This window comes from Aethalodelphis obliquidens, unplaced genomic scaffold (genome assembly GCF_003676395.1).
Source record: "Aethalodelphis obliquidens isolate GAN/ISIS:26980383/991018 unplaced genomic scaffold, ASM367639v1 scaffold35, whole genome shotgun sequence".
NCBI lineage: Eukaryota > Metazoa > Chordata > Mammalia > Artiodactyla > Delphinidae > Aethalodelphis > Aethalodelphis obliquidens.
The window spans coordinates 18,736,701-18,760,420 of record NW_020837979.1 but is presented as its reverse complement, the minus strand read 5'-3'; the positions used below and the strand labels follow the sequence as shown (position 1 = coordinate 18,760,420).

Here is a 23,720-nt window from a genome sequence, read left to right as displayed (position 1 = left end):
GCCCTGCCTGCCCCGGAGGGTGAGCAGATAAGCCTCTTGGGCTGGTGAGTGCTGGCCGGCACCGATCCTCTGGGCGGGAATCTCTCTGCTTTGCCCTCCACACCCCTATTGCTGTGCTCTCCTCCGCGGTTCCGAAGCTTTCCTCCTCCGCCACCCGCAGTCTCCACCCGCGAAGTGGCTTCCTAGTGTGTGGAAACCTTTCCTCCTTCACAGCTCCCTCCCACTGGTGCAGGTCCCATCCCCATTCTTTGTCTCTGTTTTTTCTCTTTTCTTTTCCCCTACCCAGGTACCTGGGGACTTTCTTGCCTTTTGGGAGGCCTGTCTTGTGCCAGCATTCAGTAGGTGTTCTGTAGGAGTTGTTCCACACGTAGATGTATTTCTGGTGTATCTGTGGGGAGGAAGGTGATCTCTGCATCTTACTCTTCTGCCGTCTTCCCCTCCTGGCCCTCCTGTGATTTTTGAGTTGCTTACTATAATTGTTCTCCCTCATTCCTTAATATGACTGTTTCTCTAAATCCTTGTTGTCTTCAGCATCCTCAATTTTAGAATCCTTCATGTCAATACTAGATTTACTCATCTTCCAAAGTCTGAAAAGAAAAACACATGATTAAACTATTAGTATTACATTTAAAATAAGCCTACAGATTGTCTCAATTTAACTTTTTTTATACATATGATGGCTAATCTGAGGGAATGTTTTTTTGCTTTCTTTTGCATTTTTGAGGAATACTCAATAGTATAGTTAATTCATTTAAATATTATCATAATTTGAGAATTTCCTGAAATTTGTAGGAATTGAAATTTGTAACATTATTAAATTGCTAATTTCAGGACAATGCCAACTGCCAAGCTTCCTACAGTTTGAAGCATAGGTTGAGCTCCATATGTAACCCAGGAAGTTCATGTAAAAGAGAGGGGAGGGGGTTTGCCTGGTGGTGCATTGGTTTAGTCTGCCTGCCGATGCAGGGGACATGGGTTCGTGCCCCAGTCTGGGAAGATCCCACATGCTGCGGAGCGGCTGGGCCCATGAGCCATGACCACTGAGCCTGCGTGTCTGGAGCCTGTGCTCCACAACGGGAAAGGCCACAACAGTGAGAAGCCCGCGTACCGCAAAAAAAAAAAAAAGAGAGGGGAGGGACTTCCCTGGTGGTGCAGTGGTTAAGAATCTGCTTTCCACTGCAGCGGACATGGGTTTGATCCCTGATCAGGGAACTAGATCCCACATGCACGCCACAACTAAGGATTCAAATGCCACAACTAAGGAGCTGCTGGCCTCAACTAAGGAGCATGTGTGTGGCAACTAAGACCCAGCACAACCAAAATAAAAATAAATAAATAAATAATAATATTAATTTTAAAAAATAAAAGAGAGGAGAGACAATGAACTTACTTGAAAATATTCATGCGTATGTGCAAACATACAGAAATGCACCAGCCAGGAAAGAATGCTGCATTTTTTCTGCAAATGTTAAGGGAATTGTTTGCAAAATGTTGGAATGAGTGGAATGACCAGAGATTGGTGGGTGGTTCTGAAACCAGGTTGTGTTTGGACAGACTCCTTCTTAGGAGTCAGAGTGGATGGAGTTTGGATGGCCTTTCCATTATACTCTGAATCTCAGCGGCTAAAACTATTTCTCAATATCTTTAGGCTCCTTGAGGTCAATATTTTTTATTGTGATTCGTATTTTTGATTTTGTAATTTTGGATACTTATTTCCAACAATCATGCGACATGAAGCATAGCCCCAAACAGTTTTGGTATCTGGAAAACACACCACACATGTACACACAAAAATATCCCAGGATTCAAGATGTATTTTGAGAGTGTGACAAAATATTAAAATGCTATTTAATTATGATGTAACAACAACAACAAAAAAGAGATGAAGTTAAACATAACACTCTCTTTGTGGTATTCTTCTTATCATCAATTGTGGAACAACTTGCAATTTTTGCTAATGCTTCATCTGAATAGGGCATTTCTTTCTCAAATTTTGCACCCATTTCTACTATTTCCATGGTATAAGAGTTATTTTTCTTGGCCCATCATGCCTTTATATGTGTTTTAAATACTTTAGTTTAAATAATAGAATAGAATGAGCATTTTCAAAATGTCTATTGCTTGCCTTTATCTTGCCAGAAAATATTTTTATGAAGATTTGAGATATGCACACAATATAAACTTTTTACGGACTGTTCCATTTTTAATTACTGTTCCATTGAGATAGAACTTCCATTTTAATTTGCTACAAGGTATTTGTATCAAAAGCCTTGTCAGCCCTCTAGGGAGATATCATTTTAAAGTTATTTCTTTTCAGTATATGAGTCTCTGGAGTAGGATAAATATTACAGTATTAAGTACTTGTAGGAAGCTAAAAACAGTCTCTGTGGGATTCTTTCTTGATAAATGCAGTTAGTGAAAAAAATACCACAATGGTAAGTGTTATGTATACAAAAGACCCCTTTGTCACTTATTAGATAAATTACTATGTCAAATTACTGGCTTCACAGTATTAATGAAAGAATTCCCTTTCTTGAGCTTGAAGGAAACTTAGCTGGAGTCTTTGTCTCATACTCTTATTCTAAATAACATACTTTGGTTTGGGCTGTAGGTACTCATTTCTTACAATGTTTCATCAAGGATCTGGTGATTATATGTCCTTTGCAAGTGCCAGATTGAGTCAGAACAATAGAATGTCCTGGAGAATTTTGAGCTGAACTTTGGATAGCAATAGAAATATATTTCAATTACTGGATAGCCATTGGCATTGAAGCTTCAGAAATGCTCTAGGGAATCATGTAAATGTCTGTGGAAGTGTTCAGCTCTGCTCAGTGTGTATTTGATGGATATCTACCCACTTAAGTTACAAAGAGAATTAAAAATCTATGGTCACCAGAATTTTTTTGAGAATTCAAAATCTTTGGTGCATCCTTTGAAGGGTCTTATTGTTACACTTATGAGCTTATTTCAATTGGCTTCAAATTCATTTCACTCAAATCTTTTTCTTTTACAGTGGTCTTGATCCTTCTCAGAGTCTCTTGTTTAAAGGAAGTTTATCATGTTGCTAAAATTTGGATAAATATGGAATTCCAAGAAGTATAATAGAGTTCCTTTAGTGAATGATACATGTCTTAGAAAGCCAAAAGAAACAAGTGCATTTTCCCCCAACTAACTGAATTCAAACTCTATCTTGTACTATGGCAGAGAGACTGCCACACAGGATGATTTCCTTCTAGCATCTGTTGCTTTGCTCTCTGTGTTAAAATAACTTTGCATGTAGTGAACGTTGAATGGGCCACTCGAGAAAAACCTATAGATATTGTTTTCTTAGCAGTTTAGAAGATAATTGGTAAAATACTCATAAATGTATCCAGAAGTCCCAGTAAGACTTTCCGGGAGATCATCAATATTTTCTGTATAGAATTTATCAAAGTAGAGCTAACCATTCTAACCTATTGCCTGTGGCCTTCCTAAAATGCACTATAAAGAAGTGAAGTTGAATGGTTGTAATTAAGGTATATGACAGTGAAACCTTTTCTTCTCACAGCTTTTATATAGCAAGTATTAGAAACTGAAGAGTACTTACTAATTGAGATGACCTTTTTTTTAATGTTTTATAGTGTCCTGATTCAGCATGTAAACAGGATTTATTAGCCTACCTTCAACGAATTGCCTTGTATTGCCATCAACTTAATATCTGCAGCAAGGTGAAAGCCGAAGTACAGAATCTGGGAGGAGAGCTCATTGTGTCAGGGGTAAGCTGGGACCTGGGCTTCACAATTCAAGTTCCCACTGTTGTACTTCCAAGGCAAGCATTCTTGGCAACAGTACTGCTAAAACCCCCAAACTATAGTGATTCATAGGGAGGTTTTTTTAAAAAAATAAATGTTATCACCATTATTCCAGACCTTACAATAACTCACAAAGAACAGTTTGATTTTCCAATTACCCCGTGTTTATACTAGCCTTGTAAAATCTCCATTCTTCACAAGAAAACTAATTTCATAGTCTGGAAACTCATTGCCAAGCTGTGACTATTATAATTATTTGGGGCTTTTGTATATTTACTCATTGTAAGTCTACTTCCCTCTGTTAGTCCTAGCAATTTTCATTCTCTGTTCAGGAGCAAGCCTCTCTATGTGTGGATTGTGTTCACATGTTAGAGATGATGAAAACAATAGGAATTCATTCATCAGGTTCCAATGCATACTAGGTTATCAGTAACCCTTAAAAGCCAGAAAATGTTTGAATTTAACACAGGTTGATGTGCTGTTGCCAAAAACTAACATGGTTGTCAAACACTAACAATTATATATCCTTTGTTCAATCACTTCAGTGTTTCCCTTCTCATGAAAATATAAGTATATGGTCCATTTTAATCAAATGCAAAGAAACAAGAAGTTCAATGATAGAAGAATCATGATTTCTTGGCAAGATTTCCAATGTATGTGTTGAGGTTCTTCACCTTGGCTTCTTTTCCTCCCTCAGTCCCTTTCTTTCAACACAAGGTGCCATCTATTATAAATTATTTGCAAATTCCAAAGTATGGCTCTGCTACCTTTAGTTCTTTTCCCAGTCAACCATGATGCTGCCATTTTAAGTGTGGCATTACCAGGAACAGAGCATTATCAATATGGTGAATGCCTTGTGAAAATCAGATTGGTCATGAAGCTCAGTTCTTCCTCAAGCCATTTTCAGAAATTCAGCAGGTTGACCATTTGATAAAAAAAAATATGTGGAAAAATCATTCTTGAACCCAAAGATTTCAGTTCCTATATTGTTTGGCTTGCAGAAAACATAGCTGGGAAAAGAGCTGATCTGGTTTGCATGGAGATGCCATTTGGAAAGCCTGTTCCATGAAGTCTCACCTAGAGCCCAGTAAATTGCTGTTTTGTGCCTCTTCCCAAAGCATAGTCACCTCTTTGCATTTCCCAAATGATCCTGCTTCAACATTCTTCAACAACCAAAAGCAATCTGTCTTGCAGTGTGTCCTTTCTGCCAAGTTGGTAATAACCAAGATTCTCTCTGCCAAGAAGTGATCAAAACATTGCATCTCCCTTGCTTCCTTTCTTATCTTCAGCCTCAATGGTATAGTTTCCCATACCATTCAGCTTTCATGTCCATCTGTATATAGCACCTGTGGAACCGAGTGCTTTTTGTTTAGCTTGCCTTGTGTGCTTTCATTTGTTACTTTCCAAATCTTATTATTTATATGGATGCACAGAGCATCTTTGTGGATCTCAGACTCCACAACCTCATCTAAGCGAGTTTTACTGGCAGAGTTACTCTCCATCATCCTCTCAGTACCCATTGTTCATCACTGCCTCCAGAGCTTCATTTCCATTGTCTTTTCCTCATTTAGATGTAGTCCAAACCATCACTGGCTTTTATCACTTGCATTGTTGGCATTTGCAGAGGTGTTTGAGATTGAGAACACCATCAAGAAGCCTGTTTCCTTCTTTGAGTCTTATTGGCAATGTTCGTAAATCCTTGCATGGGAGAAGGCTTCTTTTAGAGGAATGTTATACAACTTTATAATAATTCTGAGTGAAACGCATTATAAAGGTTTGCTTATGTTGCTCAGTTATGGGTCTGCTCTTGGTCTCTTCATGATTTTTTTTCCAAGCTTGATTGTTATTTGGTGCCATACCTGCCTGTGTAGTCTGCTGTCTTTGCCACTTCTGCCTCCATCTTATTCTTCATCCTCCTTCACCGATGGCCAATGGAGAAAAAAATCAATATGTTTATTTTGCAAAATAGCCACAAATGACTGCCTTCAAAGTTCTGAAAGAGTCAAGAATGTGAGACCCCATACACACAAACTTTTCAATGATTTTGCCAAGAAAGTGCACCCATGCTTTGAGCCCCATTTATTTTGTTGTCTGGCATGACAAAGTTGCTATATTTTTTAAGGAGAAGCTCCTGTAGTATAAAATGCAATAAAAAAAGAGAAATACTTGAATCTTCCTCCCTTTTTCCCTGTGTCGTTATATACATGGGATTCAAAGCTGTGGCTTCTTCCCTGAAATATGCAAAAGCCTCCAGGAAGGTATATTTGTAAGAAGTCAAAGCTTCTACTAAAACAGCAGAGATTTGGGTAGATTGTTTCCATTTTGCTAAGGAAAATGATTTGGATTTCAAAACTGAGCACCATGTTTTTATAGTCTCATGCTGGCATGATGATCTTATGTTAAACAAAATGCACATATACCATGTCAGTATGTATATGTTTTATGTGAGTCTGTGTGTTCAAACTGGGAAAGGCTTCTTCTGTTATATTTGCATTTGGCTTGAGAGGTAGCTCAGGAAATTTCAACAGGTCATGGGGACAGTGGATGCCAAAGCTCTTCACGAGTCATGGGAACTAGAGAAATAAAGCAAATTAAAAAAATATGCCTACATATGCTCATTCACACAACTGCTGTCTAAGAAGCACCATTAGTTTTCTGGCTGGCAATCAATTTTCTAAAGTCATTGGCTTAAACTTTTCTCAACAGCAGAAAGGTGCCATTCTTATTAAATCTCAAAGTATAAGATGCATATTTGTGAGCCAATTCAGCTCAACCTGGTTGCTAAGCAGGTAATGGGAAAGGGGATTTAAAACAAAACAAAACAAAAAAAAAACAACAAAAAAAAACTAAGAGAGTAATAAAAATGTTAGAGAGAATGTGGAAGAAACTAAAGCCCAGACAATTAAACAGCCTGATAGTTTATATACTGGCTTTATTTGCTTTTTAGTTTAGTGTTTGGTAGTTTAATCTCTTAAGCCAGTTTACGTGCTTTTTGGAAAAAGGACCATTAAAGGAAGAAAAGAAGAAAAAGAGGAAAGGATGGAAGATAGGAAGGAAAAAGCATGAAAGAAGGAAAAAGATAAAACAAAGGAAAGAGAAACTTAACCATAGCATATTATAAATTAGTTTAGTGCAAGTAATATCCATTAAAGGTGACAGCGTTATATTCATCATGAGAGAAAGTTGAGCCACACTTTTTTCAGTATGGAGATATATATTGAATACGAATAAGTTCCAATGTCATGCTATGGAAATTACCTGTATATTTGATTATTGTGTTTTAATTAGTTTTTATTCACTAGGTTTCAGAGGAGTTGATAGGTTCTTTTAAATTTAAAAATGTAGATATACGCATGGAACTGGAGAAATGAAAACCATTTTATAACCTTTGATTATCTTTAGCTACCCAAAGATTTATACTTTGCACATTATTCTGAATGAGATCGGAAACACAAAAACAGGGTTTTAGAACATAGAATGCTGAATATCAAGCATTCTGATAAAATGGAAATATTCCACATACATTATTTTTTTAAGGTTCAAATAAAACAGGAGCCCCATTATAACAACGAAGCCAGAGCACAGGAGCAATAACCCTGCTCTGGACAGGGATTTGATGTTAGGGTCAGAGATGGAGGGATGCTGATATAACTTATAGCTGACTCCCCATGAAAGTGTTACAAAGTTAATAGATTTTATTGCATATAAATGCCTTTTTTCACGCAAACAAAATATAGGAACAGAGTTTAGAGGTGAGGAATGTTAGTTCCCTTCGTTCTCAGGCTGATTGAATGGAACCCTGACCTATCCCTGAGGGACTGAGTAATTTGCCCTAATGTGCACTTTTGTTCTTTGTCTTTTAATCTCTCCTTTCCAAATTTGAATTCCTCTCAATTGGGTTATGGAGAGGTTTGACAAGGTGAACAAGTATAATTTGCAACACCAGTAGGATTTGAATTGGTAAAGAGAAAATTGTAGAATAAGGGTCAATTATAGTCACTCTTATAGCCTATGTTTCATATCATTAAAAAAATGGACTAAATTAAAATTAACGTGAATATTCATGATGATAAATGAAAAATATTCATAAAAATGCTGGAAACTGAGAACAGTCAAATCAATCCTACCTGACACTGGCATATGATCGAAGATACATATATGCTATATGTATATGCATACATGTATGCACACAACAAATACATGTGATTTGACACTTAAATTCCTTGTTCCCTAAATAAGCAGTAATCAAGAACTGAACAAATGGTTGACAACTGTGACATATCTGATTCAATACAATACAGTTTGGGGGCAAATATGGTGTTTATTTGTACAAAGCTATATATACATATATATGTATATATATGTATATATATGTATATATATACATATATACACATATATATACATATATATACATATATACATATATATATTTGTACTATATATATGTGCTATATATACATATATACATATATATACATATATATATTTGTACAATGCCATATATATAAATAGATATAGATATAGATATAGATAATTGTGTTTTGTTGAGATGAGAATTACATTTTACTTGAAAATTTCTGTGTTCACTCTGTAAAAAAAGTGTCAGCATTTTGTAATGGAATTAAACGTTCACTGAAACAAGCGTTGTACTTAGTTGTGTAGACTTGTACTTTAAATAACCCTTTCTGGGGAAAGAGTCATTTTTGTTATATCTTCTGATTCTGTCTATTGTCAATTCTCGATTATCTCCACTGATCAAAGTATAGTAGTAGTGGGAAAAAATCTAAATTGCTAGTTTTCAGTTTGGGTTTGGAATCCATTTCTGTGCTTCATTTAAACAAAAGGGTATGTGTTCAGACAACTCACAGCCGTTCCAAAGAATTTTATCCAGACCTTCCAGAGGGTAAGCCATTAAGTATTTGGGCTTAAAGGACTTTTTCTGATCTGGGGAGAGTAGGAGAATCCAGATCCAGGGAAGTAAAATTAAAACAAACTTCAGATTATAAATCTGAATGGAGAGGTAGTGGAGATACTCTGTACCGATAAGAAAATTAAACAGGTATTTATCATTTTCAGAATGGCAGTAGTTCTTTGCACTTAATCTGCTAGTATGATGGGTTGTTGCATAATTCAATCTTTCTCCCAACAACCTGCCCGCTAATCTGTTATGATGGTAAAATAGCCACTTAAATTCTGATTCCTGCGTTAAGTCTTCCTCCGGTATATCCGTGTCAATGTACATTGTCATTGATTTTTGCACAACACAAATTATGCAAACCTTCAGAGAAAAATAACACTTCAGTGTTTTTGCAGTGCAAATTCATTCTCCCAGTGTTATAAAAGTGACATTTAACAAACTCAAGTTATTATTTTTGGAAGAAATTGGAAATAAGAATTTTTATAAGAAAAGGAAAAAGTCTCCTTGGGTGTCAGGCATCATAGGAAGCTTTATGTCTGTAGCACCACAGCGCAAGCTGTCTCCCTGAATTCAAATAATCTTGCACAAATGAGGAAGGTATACTACTCTGCTATAAGAAGTAACTCTTCAGTTACATACTTAAAGATACTGATTCTAAACTTATCAAGATGGTCAATTCTGTTCACTGAAAAAAAAATCAGTTATCCACTGATGAAATTAAACCAGTTGGTTATCTTACTAAATTGTTTTATGCATAGAAAAAGACTTTATAGTCTAATGCTCTCATCCTAAAATAAGAAAACAGACTCTATTGTGGAAAACTGGTATGTGAGCCAAGCAAGTAACTCTTTTGACCTTGACTGGAGACATGGATTAAACTAACTTGGATCTACTCAGTGGATTGATTTGATTGAATCACCTGAACTTGTGAGCTGAGCAGTTTCTATTTTAGTTTGAGGGCATCATTGCTTGTAAGAGTAGAAGGGGTTAGTGGCTTTAGGAAGAGTGTCTCTGCGTCAGAAATGTCAATGCCATTACCTGTCATTGAATCAATGAACTTTCCTTCCTTTGGGTTTTAGAATTTTTTCAAGTTTCAAAAACCTCGAATTAAAAGAAGGAAGACAAATACTTTATTGGTTAGTAATTAATGCCTTAGATTTTAGTTAATATTCTGAGGATTATTTGGCATCAAATGAATAGTAATATTTTGTGAAAACTTGGAAATTAGAGACATGGGAGGTACCTAGATGAGGGACAATGATTGCATATATCTTTTGATATCTGTGAAACACAGGCAAACCTATTTAAGATATACTGGTTTGTACCATTTTCCCATGAGACAAGTTCTAATTTTGAGATATTGTCAATATGTGATAATTGTCTGAGTTCATTCTAAGATGTTCTTTATTAATCTATAGTTTTAATAATGAATGTCTGTAGTAGTGTCTTAAGAACTACATCCCACCCCCCATTTTTAAGTAGTTTTGGATATGTGAGAACAATCCAGATCTAACTGTTCCCTTCAGTTGAACCAAATAATTATGAGAAACCAAAGTGTTGAGTGAATACCTTTATTTAGATACAGTATCTGTAACTCATTTCCTCTTTTTTGGTTTTCCTGTATACACTTCAATTCATCAGCTCTAGTCAAGAAATACATTATTTTGAACGGGTTACCTAAATCTATTGTTTTTTGTTGTTGTTGTTCCTACTCGGACATGCCTCAGGAGAAGATAAAGTATGAATAAGTTGATACAAAAGATATAAATAAGTAAAAAAGAGAATATGAATGTTAAAACCATATACAAACATTATCTGGGAATTTCATTATTGATTTTGCACAAACTTCCATGACCTCAGATGACTCAAAATAAAGGAAATAAAAAGACCCCCATAGCAAAACTGAGACAGGAGTAATGTTTTTCTAGGAAAAGACCAGTGTTTCCATTATCCGTTCCTAATTTCTAACGACAAAATAACAATCAGAGTTCAAAGAAATGTATTTATTACTCGTTCTCATAAGGATATTTTAATTCATTGAATTCAATGTTTCCATTGCATTTAAACAATGTAAAAGGCATGGTGCTAAATATTGGTTGGATGACAGAATTCAAAGTTCTTTATCTCTAATAGCAAATACTTTTTGTGAAAAGGATAAATTTTTCCATCCATTGTGCTTTTGTTAGATTGTGAAGTCTATTGTTTTCATTTTTTCCCCATTTAGTTTCTCATCTTACTGTTTAGCATTCTCAGCTGGAATAGCAGGGTGTCTGTTGAACTACCTCTGTATTCACTGGTTTTCTTTGTTTACTCTATTCTAGAAATAAAACTGTTTAACTTACTATTGTCTACATTCTGTCCCTACAGATTATGTCAAATGCTTTCTCCAGCTTAATTTAAATGATTTATAAAATATGTCTTTGATCACAACCCTTAGAAGAGAAATATGTTCCGTGTTATTGCCCATGTATCTTACAAATAGGAAAGACTTCTGGATAGACAATGTGAAGGATTTTTAGCTCAGATTTCTTTTACTGCTTCACAATACATTGTCTTACTCTATCTTGAATAGTCATTTTCCTTCTGGGCAATAAATATATTTTAAATATTTCATCCTAATCCTATTTTCTTGAAGGCAAACTTAATTTAGACTTTAATCTTTTCTTTCGTCATCAATACTGTATCTTATTTTATTGCTTTTCTCTGAATACCTTCATCTGTACAGATGTCTTGCTGATAATGAACTTGACTGGAAGTCTGGCTAGATGTTCTGTCAAATCTCTAAAATCTGTCTCTTGACCTCTTTTATATGTTTTCCTTTGCAAATCTATTTTGCAACTGAAAGAGAATATCCTGGAGAAGTTCCAGGATATCAGAGAAGTTCCAGGATATCAGATGCTGAGAAGTCAGCAATATCTTCTAAGGACCATGTACTCTTTTAAGCCCAAGGTTCTATATGTGAGACACTATCTTAAGACAAACTCAAACATGATCTCTTTATCTGGGAACTCCCAATTCAAATCTGTTGCTATCAAAATTAATCGTATTCTCTTACTGTAATATTTCTCTTTAATAATAACATTTTGGTCACACTGCATTCCAACTGCCTGATCATGTCTCCCATGATAAATTACTTGGTAAATACATCTGCGGATTATTCTTTTGGAGTGTACAAATTATTCCACCTGACTTCTCAATCCTTTACACTAAGAAGTTGAATTAAAACTTTTTTGTTTCAACAAACAAAAAGTTGAAACCAACCCTACATCTCTCTGGTCCAAACAAAATTATAACCAAGATTTCAATAATAAGGTCTCTTGACTGAAATCTTGCAATCACTTCATGTCTTGCCTTGAAGGGCTAACTCATCCATTTATGTGATGTCATAGGAAGTATGCATCAAATCCATAATTGTAGTAAGACTTAGTTTTCATAAAAAATGTCAAGAGGTTAGATCCTAAGAAGAGTTGGAAATTATTTGATCCAGGCATTGCATTCTGTGTCAAAGAAAATTTTGTTATTTTAACTAATATCATAACTAAAGACATTATTGTAATCAATCATACTAAATTCACCTAAAAAGTCAGCACAGTTCACCACTCTGCATCCATTTGATGCAGCCTAGTTTTGCATTGGGTTCCTGAAGACATGCTCCATTTCCAGATAAACAATAGATAATTAATTAAAAATACCAATAGATTATAATCTAAGTCCAGCTTGTTTTATTTCAATATTTAAAAAGTGTTTATCTCCATTTTATTCTAATATCTTAATGCTGGCAAAAGTGTACCTCCTTTGTTTGGTAGTAACATTTTTAAAGTGCTTATTGGAAGAATGGACAGCTGCATCATTAATCTTAAATAGTGACTTTTGTATTTTGTATGAAAGGTGAGATGACACAGATAAGTTTCTAATACATAATAATCATTTTTGAAACTGATTGATAAAAGAATTGGTAAAATAATAACACTTTCCCTACAATGAAAAATCAGGAGATGGCTAATTTCTAAAGCCAAGCAGGATTGTTATAAAACATAAAAAAGCAAGGATAAGCCAACTAGTCAATGATCTAATATGTAAAAATTGGAAGAAAATAGCTTTATAGGACCATTGATTGTGAAATTTCACTCAATAAAAGCTGTTAAATATAGAATTTGAATTTAGACTTATTGAACATAAAAAGAGAATAATTCAACAAGGAAAACATATGCACAGTATTATTGCTTCTTCTAGTAAGTACTAAAAAAACCAAATATAGGAAAATTTTCAATTTCATTCTTGCTTCTCATATGCCAATATTTTTCTTTTTTATTGTCTTTAATTCTCTAAAGACATTCTTTAAATGCCTTTAACATTTATTTTGAAGTAAAAGATGGGAGTAATGTTGCCAGATTCATAATCAGTTTGAATTTACTAGCTTCTGTGTTTCAAAATGCTCCATAATCTACCAATTTTGTATAGTTTAAAATTGTGATTATTTCATCCACTTAGATATTTAGTGAGCTAAGAATGACAGGACTAGAAATAGAACTGTATTGGCTTAAAACACCAGAAAAAAATCCAAATTAGGAATTTTGTTTATCTGCGTACAGAAACAGGCTCTGGGCTTTACCCATTTATGATGCTGTGAATTGTAAGCTATTATTCTGAATCTTTACTGAAATATTTTCTGTGGAAAAAGGTTCACTTTTCATATATTCCACTGGGCAAATAAAGATCTGGCTTCCATGTGGATGGTTTCAGGATCTGCTTGCTCTTCCTTTTGTTTTGTCATGATACTCACTTGACAACTTTGACCAGTTCAGTTTTTAAAGCTCTAAATCTACATTTGAAAAGAAAAAAAGACCTAGTGCTCTCCACATTTTTCTCCCATCTTGCCTGATTTCCAAAAAAAAAAATTTGGAATCAGGCTTTAAACAAAGCTATAACGCTATGACTATAGCAGAACTGCATGTGACGAAAATGTTTGGTCACTGAGCATTACTGGGTCACCTAAACTTGACCTCTAAAAGTAGCAGCGTAGTGGACCTTGTGATTGTAGCAATATTGCCATTTGATTTTTCTCCAGGTTTGAAGGTTGGATCTAATTATCCCCTTTAGGTGTATGCTATATTTGGTATACATAGAAAAACTTAGTCAAGATTGTCAGTAATATTTTATATCAAAAATAACATTTTAAGAGGTAGAAATTCCAAGGGTAGAACTAGGCATTGGTTATTGGCTTATCTTTTAAATTGTGCCTATCACACAACTCACGCTTGAGTACAAAAAGGAACAGTAAAAAATAATTGCCATTCTAGCAACAATGAGTGTGTTAATTCCTCAGTGAACCCAATGGAAGAGGTAAGTATCCCTTTAGCACCATGTACTGGCTGAGTGTGCTGAGGCCGAGAGCTTGCTGAAGGTCACACAGCAGGGCAATGGAACTTCCCAGAAAGACATCTGACATTCCCCATGTACAGTTCCAGGCGTTAAAAGCTTCAGCCCTTGCTTTCTCTCTTGGTGATCTTCAATGCTTTAAATAGGGGATTCATCCCCTTTGAACCCCACTACAATTGTCCCTTACAATGCCTGACAAAGTGGGATGCTGCTTCATCCTCCTTCTCCCAGATGGTCCATTTATCCGTTCAAGAGAGCCAACGAGGAATCCAAATGGCCGGACTGCTTAATATCACGGAGCCCCACCCATATCTCTTTCAGTACATAATTCCTTCATATGCCTCTTTCTCCCAATTACCCACTCCCTCTTACACCTCCCTAATCCCTTCCCAATAGGGTACGTTTTTTTTTTTTTCTCTCTTGCTCTCTCTCTCACTCTCTCTTTTCTGTATCTCTCGGAAATCAGACAGGAGTTCAGAGCACTTTCACTACCTTTTATGAGGTAGATTGTGATGTCATAGATGGGGGCAGGGCTAGTCAACTTTCTACCCACCTCCCAACCTGTGCTGAGGGAGCTCCGATCGGGTGTGGAAGCAGTGATTCTTCCATGGTGAGTAACTTTGCTTTCTGATCTAACCTGTCTCATTGTAAACATTCATTTTGAAAGCAGGGGGATGGGGTTTCAAGAAAGTAAAAATGTGACCAATCAAGCCCTCTTTACTTACTATTAACCAACTTTGGTCAAAGGCTCTACTTATTTATTCTTTATTTAAGTCAAGAATTCCACAACACAGATGTACTCTTCGAGTATGATCTAAACTTGAGAAGTTGAAAATGGTATTTTCATTCCTTTATTTCTCATTCTTTCTTCCCATTGGGACTGAAAGTCATTGCATATGTGGAATGAATCCATTCTGTAGTCTTTTAGTGAGCTTTCTATAAAGGAAGGCTAGTTAGGAAAGTGTATTCTTCATTTAAAAGATTTCAGGATCACAGGATATCCTTTATTAATGTTTAGCCAGAGAATCAATCTGCTCTTCTAAAATTATAGAGTAAAACTGTGAAAAAACTGATACATAAGAATTATCAACAAACTTGGTTCTGATATAAACAAATGAAAACTTTCAAATGCAAAAACTAAAGTATTTATTTTAAAAAAAGAGTCACCACTCTTGCAAGATTAAGGGTGCATCCATTTCAATGTGTCTCAACCAAATTTGCTACCTTTTTGTTGCATGTCATAACAATGATGCTGTTTTATAGGATTTCTTGGTAAAGAGCTGTGAAAAACCACTGTTCTTTGTTTCATTTGGGTTTCTATTATTACTGATTACTTCTTTTATATGCCATAGTATTTAGAAGGAAAAGATCAACTGGAGTGAGCGTGTTCCTTCATTTTCCTTGTTCTCTCCTGGGTACCTATTAAAATGGTTAAAATGTCAACTTTTTTATTAGAGGGGAAAGAAGGTTCATGGAGATGGTTACATCTTTAAGGGATGTCGAAGCATCAGGGTGGGTGTTTTTAAAAAGGTTTGACCATCAGAATGTGAGGCCCGTTACTTTTCATGGGGTGGGATTAAAAGTATCCTAGTTTGAATTATAGGTATTATGAAATGTGTTAAGTGGATATCATTCATTTTTTCAAATCCCTAGTTAACTAGGTATGTATGGATATTGGTATTGGAGAACTGGGGTAGTTTAAAAGGAGGAGTCCTTTTATTTCCCAATGTTCAAATGTTTTAATGGCCTTTAGATTATGCACATGGAGCATATATTAGATTACATTATCTATTAACATTCAGAAAGAGAAATGCTACTTGTATCTCAGTCTGTATACTCCACACAAACTTTTCTACTCAAGAGGATTGTATTAAATTGTTTATGTTTTACCTCCTTGCTAGATCTTAAGCTCAGTGAAGGGACCAAACCTCATATAGTCAATGCTGTTTAGATTTGCCCCCAAATTTAAAATTCTTGGACACCATAAGGAGGAGTCCTTTCTCATCAGTAGCTCTTCTGTTACGTGTAGAGCCTCTATCCTTCCCCCACAAGGGCTCTCCCTCTTTTCATTACCTGGGGTGGAGTGGTATCGTGACTGCTGAAGTTATTTTCCCACCTAAGCTTTCTAACCTAAAGAAGCGACTGTAACGGTAGAGATTTCAGGCATAATAAGGAGAAATAGAGTCATAACTGGCCCATAGGAAGATTTAGGTGATAATCACCTGCAGTCAACTTAATATTGCAATGTGGGTAACAATGCCAAAGTCTCATATGTTGGGTGATCCCTCTCCAATCTCTGGCCTACCTTCCATTAAAAGTGCTAGACCCCGGAAACCCAGGTAGAAATTAACCTTCAGTGCCAGAAAAATCTGATATCTAATCATAGCTCAAGTTTTTAATGTCTTTTGTCAACCCCTCATACAGCTGCCAGGTAAGAAATGCTCATATTATACAAACCCTTGGAATACAATCATCTTTAAACTTCGTGAGTTAAGAATGGTTGTGTTGTGCGCTTGTGCAAATTCAGAGAATCTATCATGGAATGCATTGTGCATGCACTTGTATAACCTCATGTGCATGTTTCATTTATAGTGGTGTTCAGTGTTTTTATATCCATTTTGTATGTATTTGAATTATAATTTAAAATACATACATATATTGTGCTCCAAACAAAAGAGTGAGATAAAACAGAAGTTGCTTAATCTGGGGTCTGAACACTGGTGCACTAGTCATATTTCTGTCAGTGGCTAATTAGGTAACTCAAAGTAAATTACTTAGATCTCTTGGGTCTCAGTTTTCTCATCTCTAAAATGATGATAGATGATTTAAAGGATATATTCTAAAGTAATCCTGCTCTAAAATTCTATCATAAAATGATATATTTTTGAAGAACCAGTTTATGGCGAAAAAAGATTGTATAGTTGATGAGACCTAATTTTTGTAGATGACATACAGTTAGTTTTTCAAACTAGAAAGAAAATTTCAGTCCAAACTAGTCTTAAAATGTACTCTATATCTGATGTAGTATTATTTGGTTAATGATGTTAGTGGATCCTGTTCTTTTAAGCTTACAATATCAAGCCCATGATGATTAGCTTTGTGTTGATTTGGAAGACTGATTTGTTTTTTAACTCCATAATTTTATGTTATTCTGATTATTTGAGATAAAGAAAATATCCTCATCCACTAGGTAATAGAGGGAGCTAGGCCTCATTGGGACTCTCAAATTCAAAATTACTTATGCAGTATTGCAGTAATTCCCTTGTGCTGTTGGGAAGAGTTCAATGAGTAGGTAATTGGTGGTTACTGAGCTATGTGCTATGAAGGATAAAAGACATGTAAGCCCTGGCTCCTACTCTTGAGGAATGTGCAACCTTTTTGGGAGTCTGGACACATGTCAAGTGACAACTTAAAAGTGAAGACAGTAAGTGTCAGAGTGGTCTGGAGTAGACTGGATTGTACTGGGAAGGCTTTGTGAGAAGCTGAGACCTTCAGCTAACTTTGAACAGAATGGTTTAGATTTGTGTTGTTTGTGTGTACATAATGAGGGCAGGTCAGCAAGCCCACAGAATTGTAAATGTTGCAGAGGCTATCTTGTGTTTAGAAATGCCACATATTGAAATCAAAAGTCTTTGCTAAGAGTCCAGACCCATACCTTCCCAGAGCCCCCTACTCTTAATTATATTCTGACTTTATAATATATGAAGAGGAGGTGGCAAGTGACTGACTTGCAATGATTATTAAAATATAATCAGGCAGCTATTTTCTTAGTTACACAAGAGGTCACATGATCACTCACAGCCACGACTGAGGAAAAGAAATTTTAAAAAAAGGAAGGAATTATGAACAGAAGGAGGCTCTAGCTCTGGGACATTGTGGTTTTCTGAAAAAGATGGAAATGGATTATCGTTTGGACAATCAAAGAGATTATCACTGACAGGTTTAGAAACATTGGATGGTCATGGAAATGCCCATAAGCTAATGAGAATCCATGTAACCAGGGTGATTTTCCAAAGCAAATGGAAGTTTCTTGCACTGAATAGGGATCATGTCAGACTTTGCTCTCAAAGAGACAATGATTATGCAAGTCTCTTTCCCTAATACACTTGGATTTGGGCATGACTTATGCACTTCGACAAAGCACACTTAGGTTTGAAAGCCTCTCTGTTGCTGGAGATTCATAGATGATTTTCAGTGTATACTTTGTATCACTTAGAGGGCACTGTTTTTGTATTTCTTGCCATCCAAGTTCCTTCCAAGTTACTACTTTGGCCTTTCTAACAGACAGAAATTCTGTGAGTAGACCTGCTTTATTACCTATCCCAGATTCTAATGACTTGGTTTACATCATCCAGTGAACGTTTTGTAATTTTCTATCATGACATAAAAAATAATTTCTAGAATATATTATCCCAGGAAATCACTTTCAAAAGCTAAATTGTCTATATGGGAATAATGAAGTAGTATGATCAAGGTCAGTTTTACAAAGCAAGGAATGTTCTCTTAGAACTAATTTTCCCCAAAAAGTTGAAGTAGAACTTCCATAAATTTTTGTGGAACAATCTAGCCTATTAAAGGAAGTTAAAGATATTACAATTAGGTTTGTCCCAAGAGAACAGCAACAGGATGGCAACTCTTCTCCTCCTCCCCCGAAATGTCCCTAGGGGTAATTTTAGAAATAGAAGTTCAGTTGGATTTATAATTCAACAAATATTTATTGAGTAAATAACATGTGATAGTCACTGTCTTATGGATGGACATGGAAGTAGCAATGGAAAACAGACACATAATCAGTAAATGTAATAGATTATAATAATCACTCTCACAGAAATATATACAAAGTGATATGGGCATTCCTGTAGAGAAGGGGAAGAGGAAGCTTCATAAATGGGACAATATCTTTGAGTCTTCCCAGATAAATGGATAGGAGCTTAAAGTAGAGGAGGAGAGAAATGATTATCCCAGAAAAGGTACAGAATGTCCATAATATTGAGGTGTAGATGTATTCTATGCTGACCAGACATGAAAATGTCAGAGGTGGGTGGAAAGATGGAGAAGAATCAAAGGTGAAATAAGAAAGATAGGTGGGCACTGGATATGAAAGAAAATTTTATGACCTAGTCTCATTTTAGTGAGTGTCTCTCAAGATGGTCAGAGGATCATCTGCATGCCAAATGCAGAAAGAGGTGGGAGGAGACTGTTAAAGTGCAGAATCCTGGACCAGGCTGCAGACTCCTTGAATCAGGACTGTAGGGATTATGTAGGTTTTTGGAAACTGTACTTAACCCCACCTTCGACATGCCAGGTGATCCATTTTCACACCAAAGTTTCAGAATCTCTACAAGGCAACAGAATTGACTCATGGTTTCTATGTTCTTGGAAGAAGAATCAAAAAAAAAATAGAATTAAAATATTAAGAATAAAAGATTTGGGAAAATAGGATAAAGGTAAGATAAGAATGTTCCTGAGAAAGTTGGTTTAAATTTCTGTTAGGTGTAAAAAGACACTTTCTAAGAATGGTGGGTTTTAAGTTTAAATAATTACTAAGTGATGCTATTAAATATAGCTTGAAGAAAAGACATGCAACTATAAACACTTAAGGGACCATCTAGTTCTTTCATCATCATGGTCTAATGCAAGGAGTTAATCAAGTTCAGAGCTAAGTTGTTCTATAGCTCCCAACTCGTGTCAAGAGAAGGGACAGAGACAACAGTGCAGAGCAATATTTATTTCTGCTTGGTATTCTTTGGTAGAGCTATTTGACTGCTTTTTAATATTAATTAGGTGAACTCATTAAAAAAATTATATATGTATATATTCCCATTGTGATGAGAAAAATCAAGCTTTCAAGCCAATGTAGGGTCTATGGTCTATGTTGAAAAATATTAATACCATAACTATTTCAATAAACAATCTTTTAGAAGTGCTATTTTTTTATATATATATATTTTTTCTTTATGGACAACAGTCATTATCCTACAACCACCAGTCTGTGTAGAGAGCTATACAAATGTTCAAAGAAGAGGGAGGCACTAGAGAGGTATTTTACATTTGACTAAGACGTGAGAATGAACTCTGCTCTGGAAGAAGGTGGCCCTCTTATCATAGCAAGGAGGGTCAGTTCTGGATTTAACCCTCTAATCGCTTTGCATACAGTTCTCTTCCAGATTGCCAGAATCTTCTCTATTTTTTAATTTGAGAATTTCATTGTTTATAAGTTGAGAAATGATAGGGAATCTTGTTTTTTCTTCATATACATCTCTCTGCAGGTAATAGCAATAACTGCTTTGGTAGAGCTGGTGATACTGTCACATTTTAGAAGCAGTTAATTGGTAGGATGCCAGTGCCTGCCATTAATTGAGCAAATTAGTTTCAGCATGTTGATTTAAAAGAAAAAAATGACTTTTTAAATTCTTACAGAATTTTTTAAACCAATCACATGTAGCTCTGTCATTGGGCCTTTATTACACCAACCCAGCCAAACATAACCTTGGGTAGTCCTTAGAAATCTGCCACACAAAATTATTTACCTTAAGGCCTAGCATTTTACCTGGGTAAAAACCAAGTCAGAGAACAGTGACAGCCACATGGTTTTGATGTCAGAGATCTGAAAAAATAAGTTACAGAATATCATGTTCTCCCAAGTATGATGAGAATCCATTGGAGTGACCAGACCATGTGGCTGACAGGTCTTGGTGCTCCGGACTAGTGTCAGGCCTAAGCCTCTGAGATGGGAGAGCCAAGTTCAGGACACTGGACCACAGAAACCTCCCAGCCCCACATAATATCAATTGGTAAGAGCTCTCCCAGAGAGCTCTATCACAACACTAAGACCCAGGTGAACCCAAGGGCCAGCAAGCTCCAGTGCTGGATGCCCCATGCCAAACAACTAGCAAGACAGGAACACAACCCCACCCATTAGCAGAGAGGCTGACTAAAATCATAATAAGTTCACAGACACCCCAAAACACACCACCAGATGCAGTCCTGTCCACCAGAAAGACAAGATCCAGCCCCAACCACCAGAACACAGGCACCAGTCCCCTCCACCAGGAAGTCTACACAAGCCACTGAACCAACCTCACCCACTGGGGGTAGACACCAAAAACAACAGAAACTATGAATGCACAGCAGATGTAGGAGCAAGGTAAAAACCCACCAGACCAAAAAAAAATGAAGAGGAAATAGGCAGTCTACCTGAAAAAGAATTCAGAGTAATAATAGTAAAAGGGTTCCAAAATCTTGGAAATAGAATGGAGAAAATACAAGAAACGTTTAACAAGGACTTAAAAGAATTAAAGAGCAAACAAAAAATAATTAACAACACAATAAATGAATTTAAAAATTCTCTAGAAGGAATCAATAGCAGAATTATGGAGACAGAAGAATGGATATGTGACCTGGAAGATAAAATAGTGGAAATAACTACTGCAGAGCAGAATAAAAAAAAAAAAAAAAGAATGAAAAGAATTAAGTCAGTCTCAGATACCTCTGGGACAACATTAAACACACCAACATTTGAATTATGGGGATCCCAGAAGAAGAAGAGAAAAAGAAAGGGTCTGAGAAAATATTTGAAGAGATTATAGTTGAAAATTTCCCTGACATGGGAAAGGAAATACTCAATCAAGTGCAGCAAGACCGGAGAGTCCCATACAGGATAAATCCAAAGAGAAACATGACAAGACACATATTAACCACACTATCAAAAATTAAATACAAAGAAAAAATATTAAACATAGCAAAGGAAAAGCAACAAATAACATAAAAGAGAATCCCCATAAGGTTAAGAGCTGACTTTTCAGCAGAAACTCTGCAAGCTAGAAGGGAGTGGCACAACATCTTTAAAGTGATGAAAGGGAAAAAGCTACAATCAACATTACTCTACCCAGCAAGGATCTCATTCAGATTTGATGGTGAAATTAAAACCTTTACAGATGAGGAAAAGCTAAGAGAATTCATCACCACAAAACCAGCTTTACAACAAATGTTAAAGGAACTTCTTTTAGGCAGGTAACACAAGAGAAGGAAAAGAGCTACAAAAACAAAACAAACCAATTAAGAAAATGGTAACAGGAACATACTATTGACAATTACCTTAAATGTAAATGGATTAAATGCTCCAACCAAAAGACATAGACTGGTGGAATGGATACAAAATCAAGACCCGTATATATGCTGTCCACAAGAGACTCACTTCAGATCTAGGGACAGATACAGACTGAAAGTGAGGGGATGGAACAAGATATTCCAAACAAATGGAAATCCAAAGAAAGCTGGAGTAGCAATTCTCATATCAGACAAAATAGACTTTAAAATAAAGACTATTACAAGAGACAAAGAAGGTCACTACATAATGATCAAGGGATCAATCCAAAAAGAAGATATAACAGTTGTAAATATTTATGCACCCAACATAGGAGTACTTCAATACATAAGGCAAATGCTAACAGCCATAAAAGGGGAAATCAATGGTAACACAATAATAGTAGGGGACTTTAACACTGCACTTTCACCAATGGACAGATCATCCAAAATGAAAATAAATAAGGAAACACAAGCTTTAAATGACACATTAAACAAGATGGACTTAATGGATATTTATAGGACATTCCATCCAAAAACAACAGAATACACTATCTTCTCAAATGCTCATGGAACATTCTCCAGGATAGATCATATCTTGGGTCACAAATCAAGCCTTGGTAAATTTAAGAAAATTGAAATCATATGAAGTATATTTTCTAACCACAACATTATGAGACTAGATATCAATTACAGAAAAAATAAATAAAATAAATACAAACGCATGGAGGCTGAACAATACGATGCTAAATAACCAAGAGATCACTGAAAAAAACAAAGAGGAAATGAAAACACAATGACCCAAAACCTATGGGATGCAGCAAAAGCGGTTCTAAGAGGGAAGTATATAGCAATACAATCCTACCTCAAGAAACAAGAAAAATCTGAAATGAACAACATAAACTTACACCTAAAGAAATTAGAGAAAGAACAAAAAAACCCAACGTTAGCAGAAGAAATCATAAAGATCAGATCAGAAGTAAATGAAAAAGAAATGAAGGAAACAATAGCAGAGATCAATAAAACTAAAAGCTGGTTCTTTGAGAAGATAAACAAAATTGATAAACCATTAGCCAGACTCATCAAGAAAAGAAGGGAGAAGACTCAAATCAACAGAATTAGAAATGAAGAAGGAGAAGTAACTACTGACACTGCAGAAATACAAAAGATCATGAGAGATTACTACAAGCAACTCTATGCCAATAAAATGGACAACCTGGAAGAAATGGACAAATTCTTAGAAAAGCATGACCTTCTGAGTCTGAACCAGGAAGAAATAAAAAATATAAACAGACCAATCAGAAGCACTGAAATTGAAACTGTGATTAAAAATCTTCCAACAAATAAAAGCCCAGGACAAGATGGCTTCACATGTGAATTCTATCAAACATTTAGAGAAGAGCTAACACCTATGCTTCTCACGCTCTTTCAAAATATAGCAGAGACAGGAACACTCCCAAACTCATTATACGAGGCCACCATCACCCTGATACCAAAATCAGACAAAGATGGCACAAAGAAAGAAAACTACAGGCCAATATCAC

The 23,720-nt window shown here is 35.7% G+C and overlaps 1 protein-coding gene across 6 annotated transcripts in view; it reads left to right on the top strand.

Annotated features, from left to right (window-relative positions):
• Positions 1–23,720, top strand: part of CTNNA2 (catenin alpha 2) — a 1,197,048-nt gene that overhangs the window by 1,149,113 nt on the left and 24,215 nt on the right. For 3 of the 6 annotated variants that reach the window (XM_027129216.1, XM_027129218.1, XM_027129217.1), the window contains 2 exons: positions 3,621–3,755; positions 14,558–14,701. The exons of 1 other annotated variant lie outside the window; for it this stretch is intronic. In XM_027129216.1, coding sequence (XP_026985017.1) covers positions 3,621–3,755; positions 14,558–14,701 — 279 coding nt within the window. The remainder of the gene's footprint in view (positions 1–3,620; positions 3,756–14,557; positions 14,702–23,720) is intronic. 2 more of the 6 variants (XM_027129219.1, XM_027129220.1) reach the window with 1 other exon arrangement.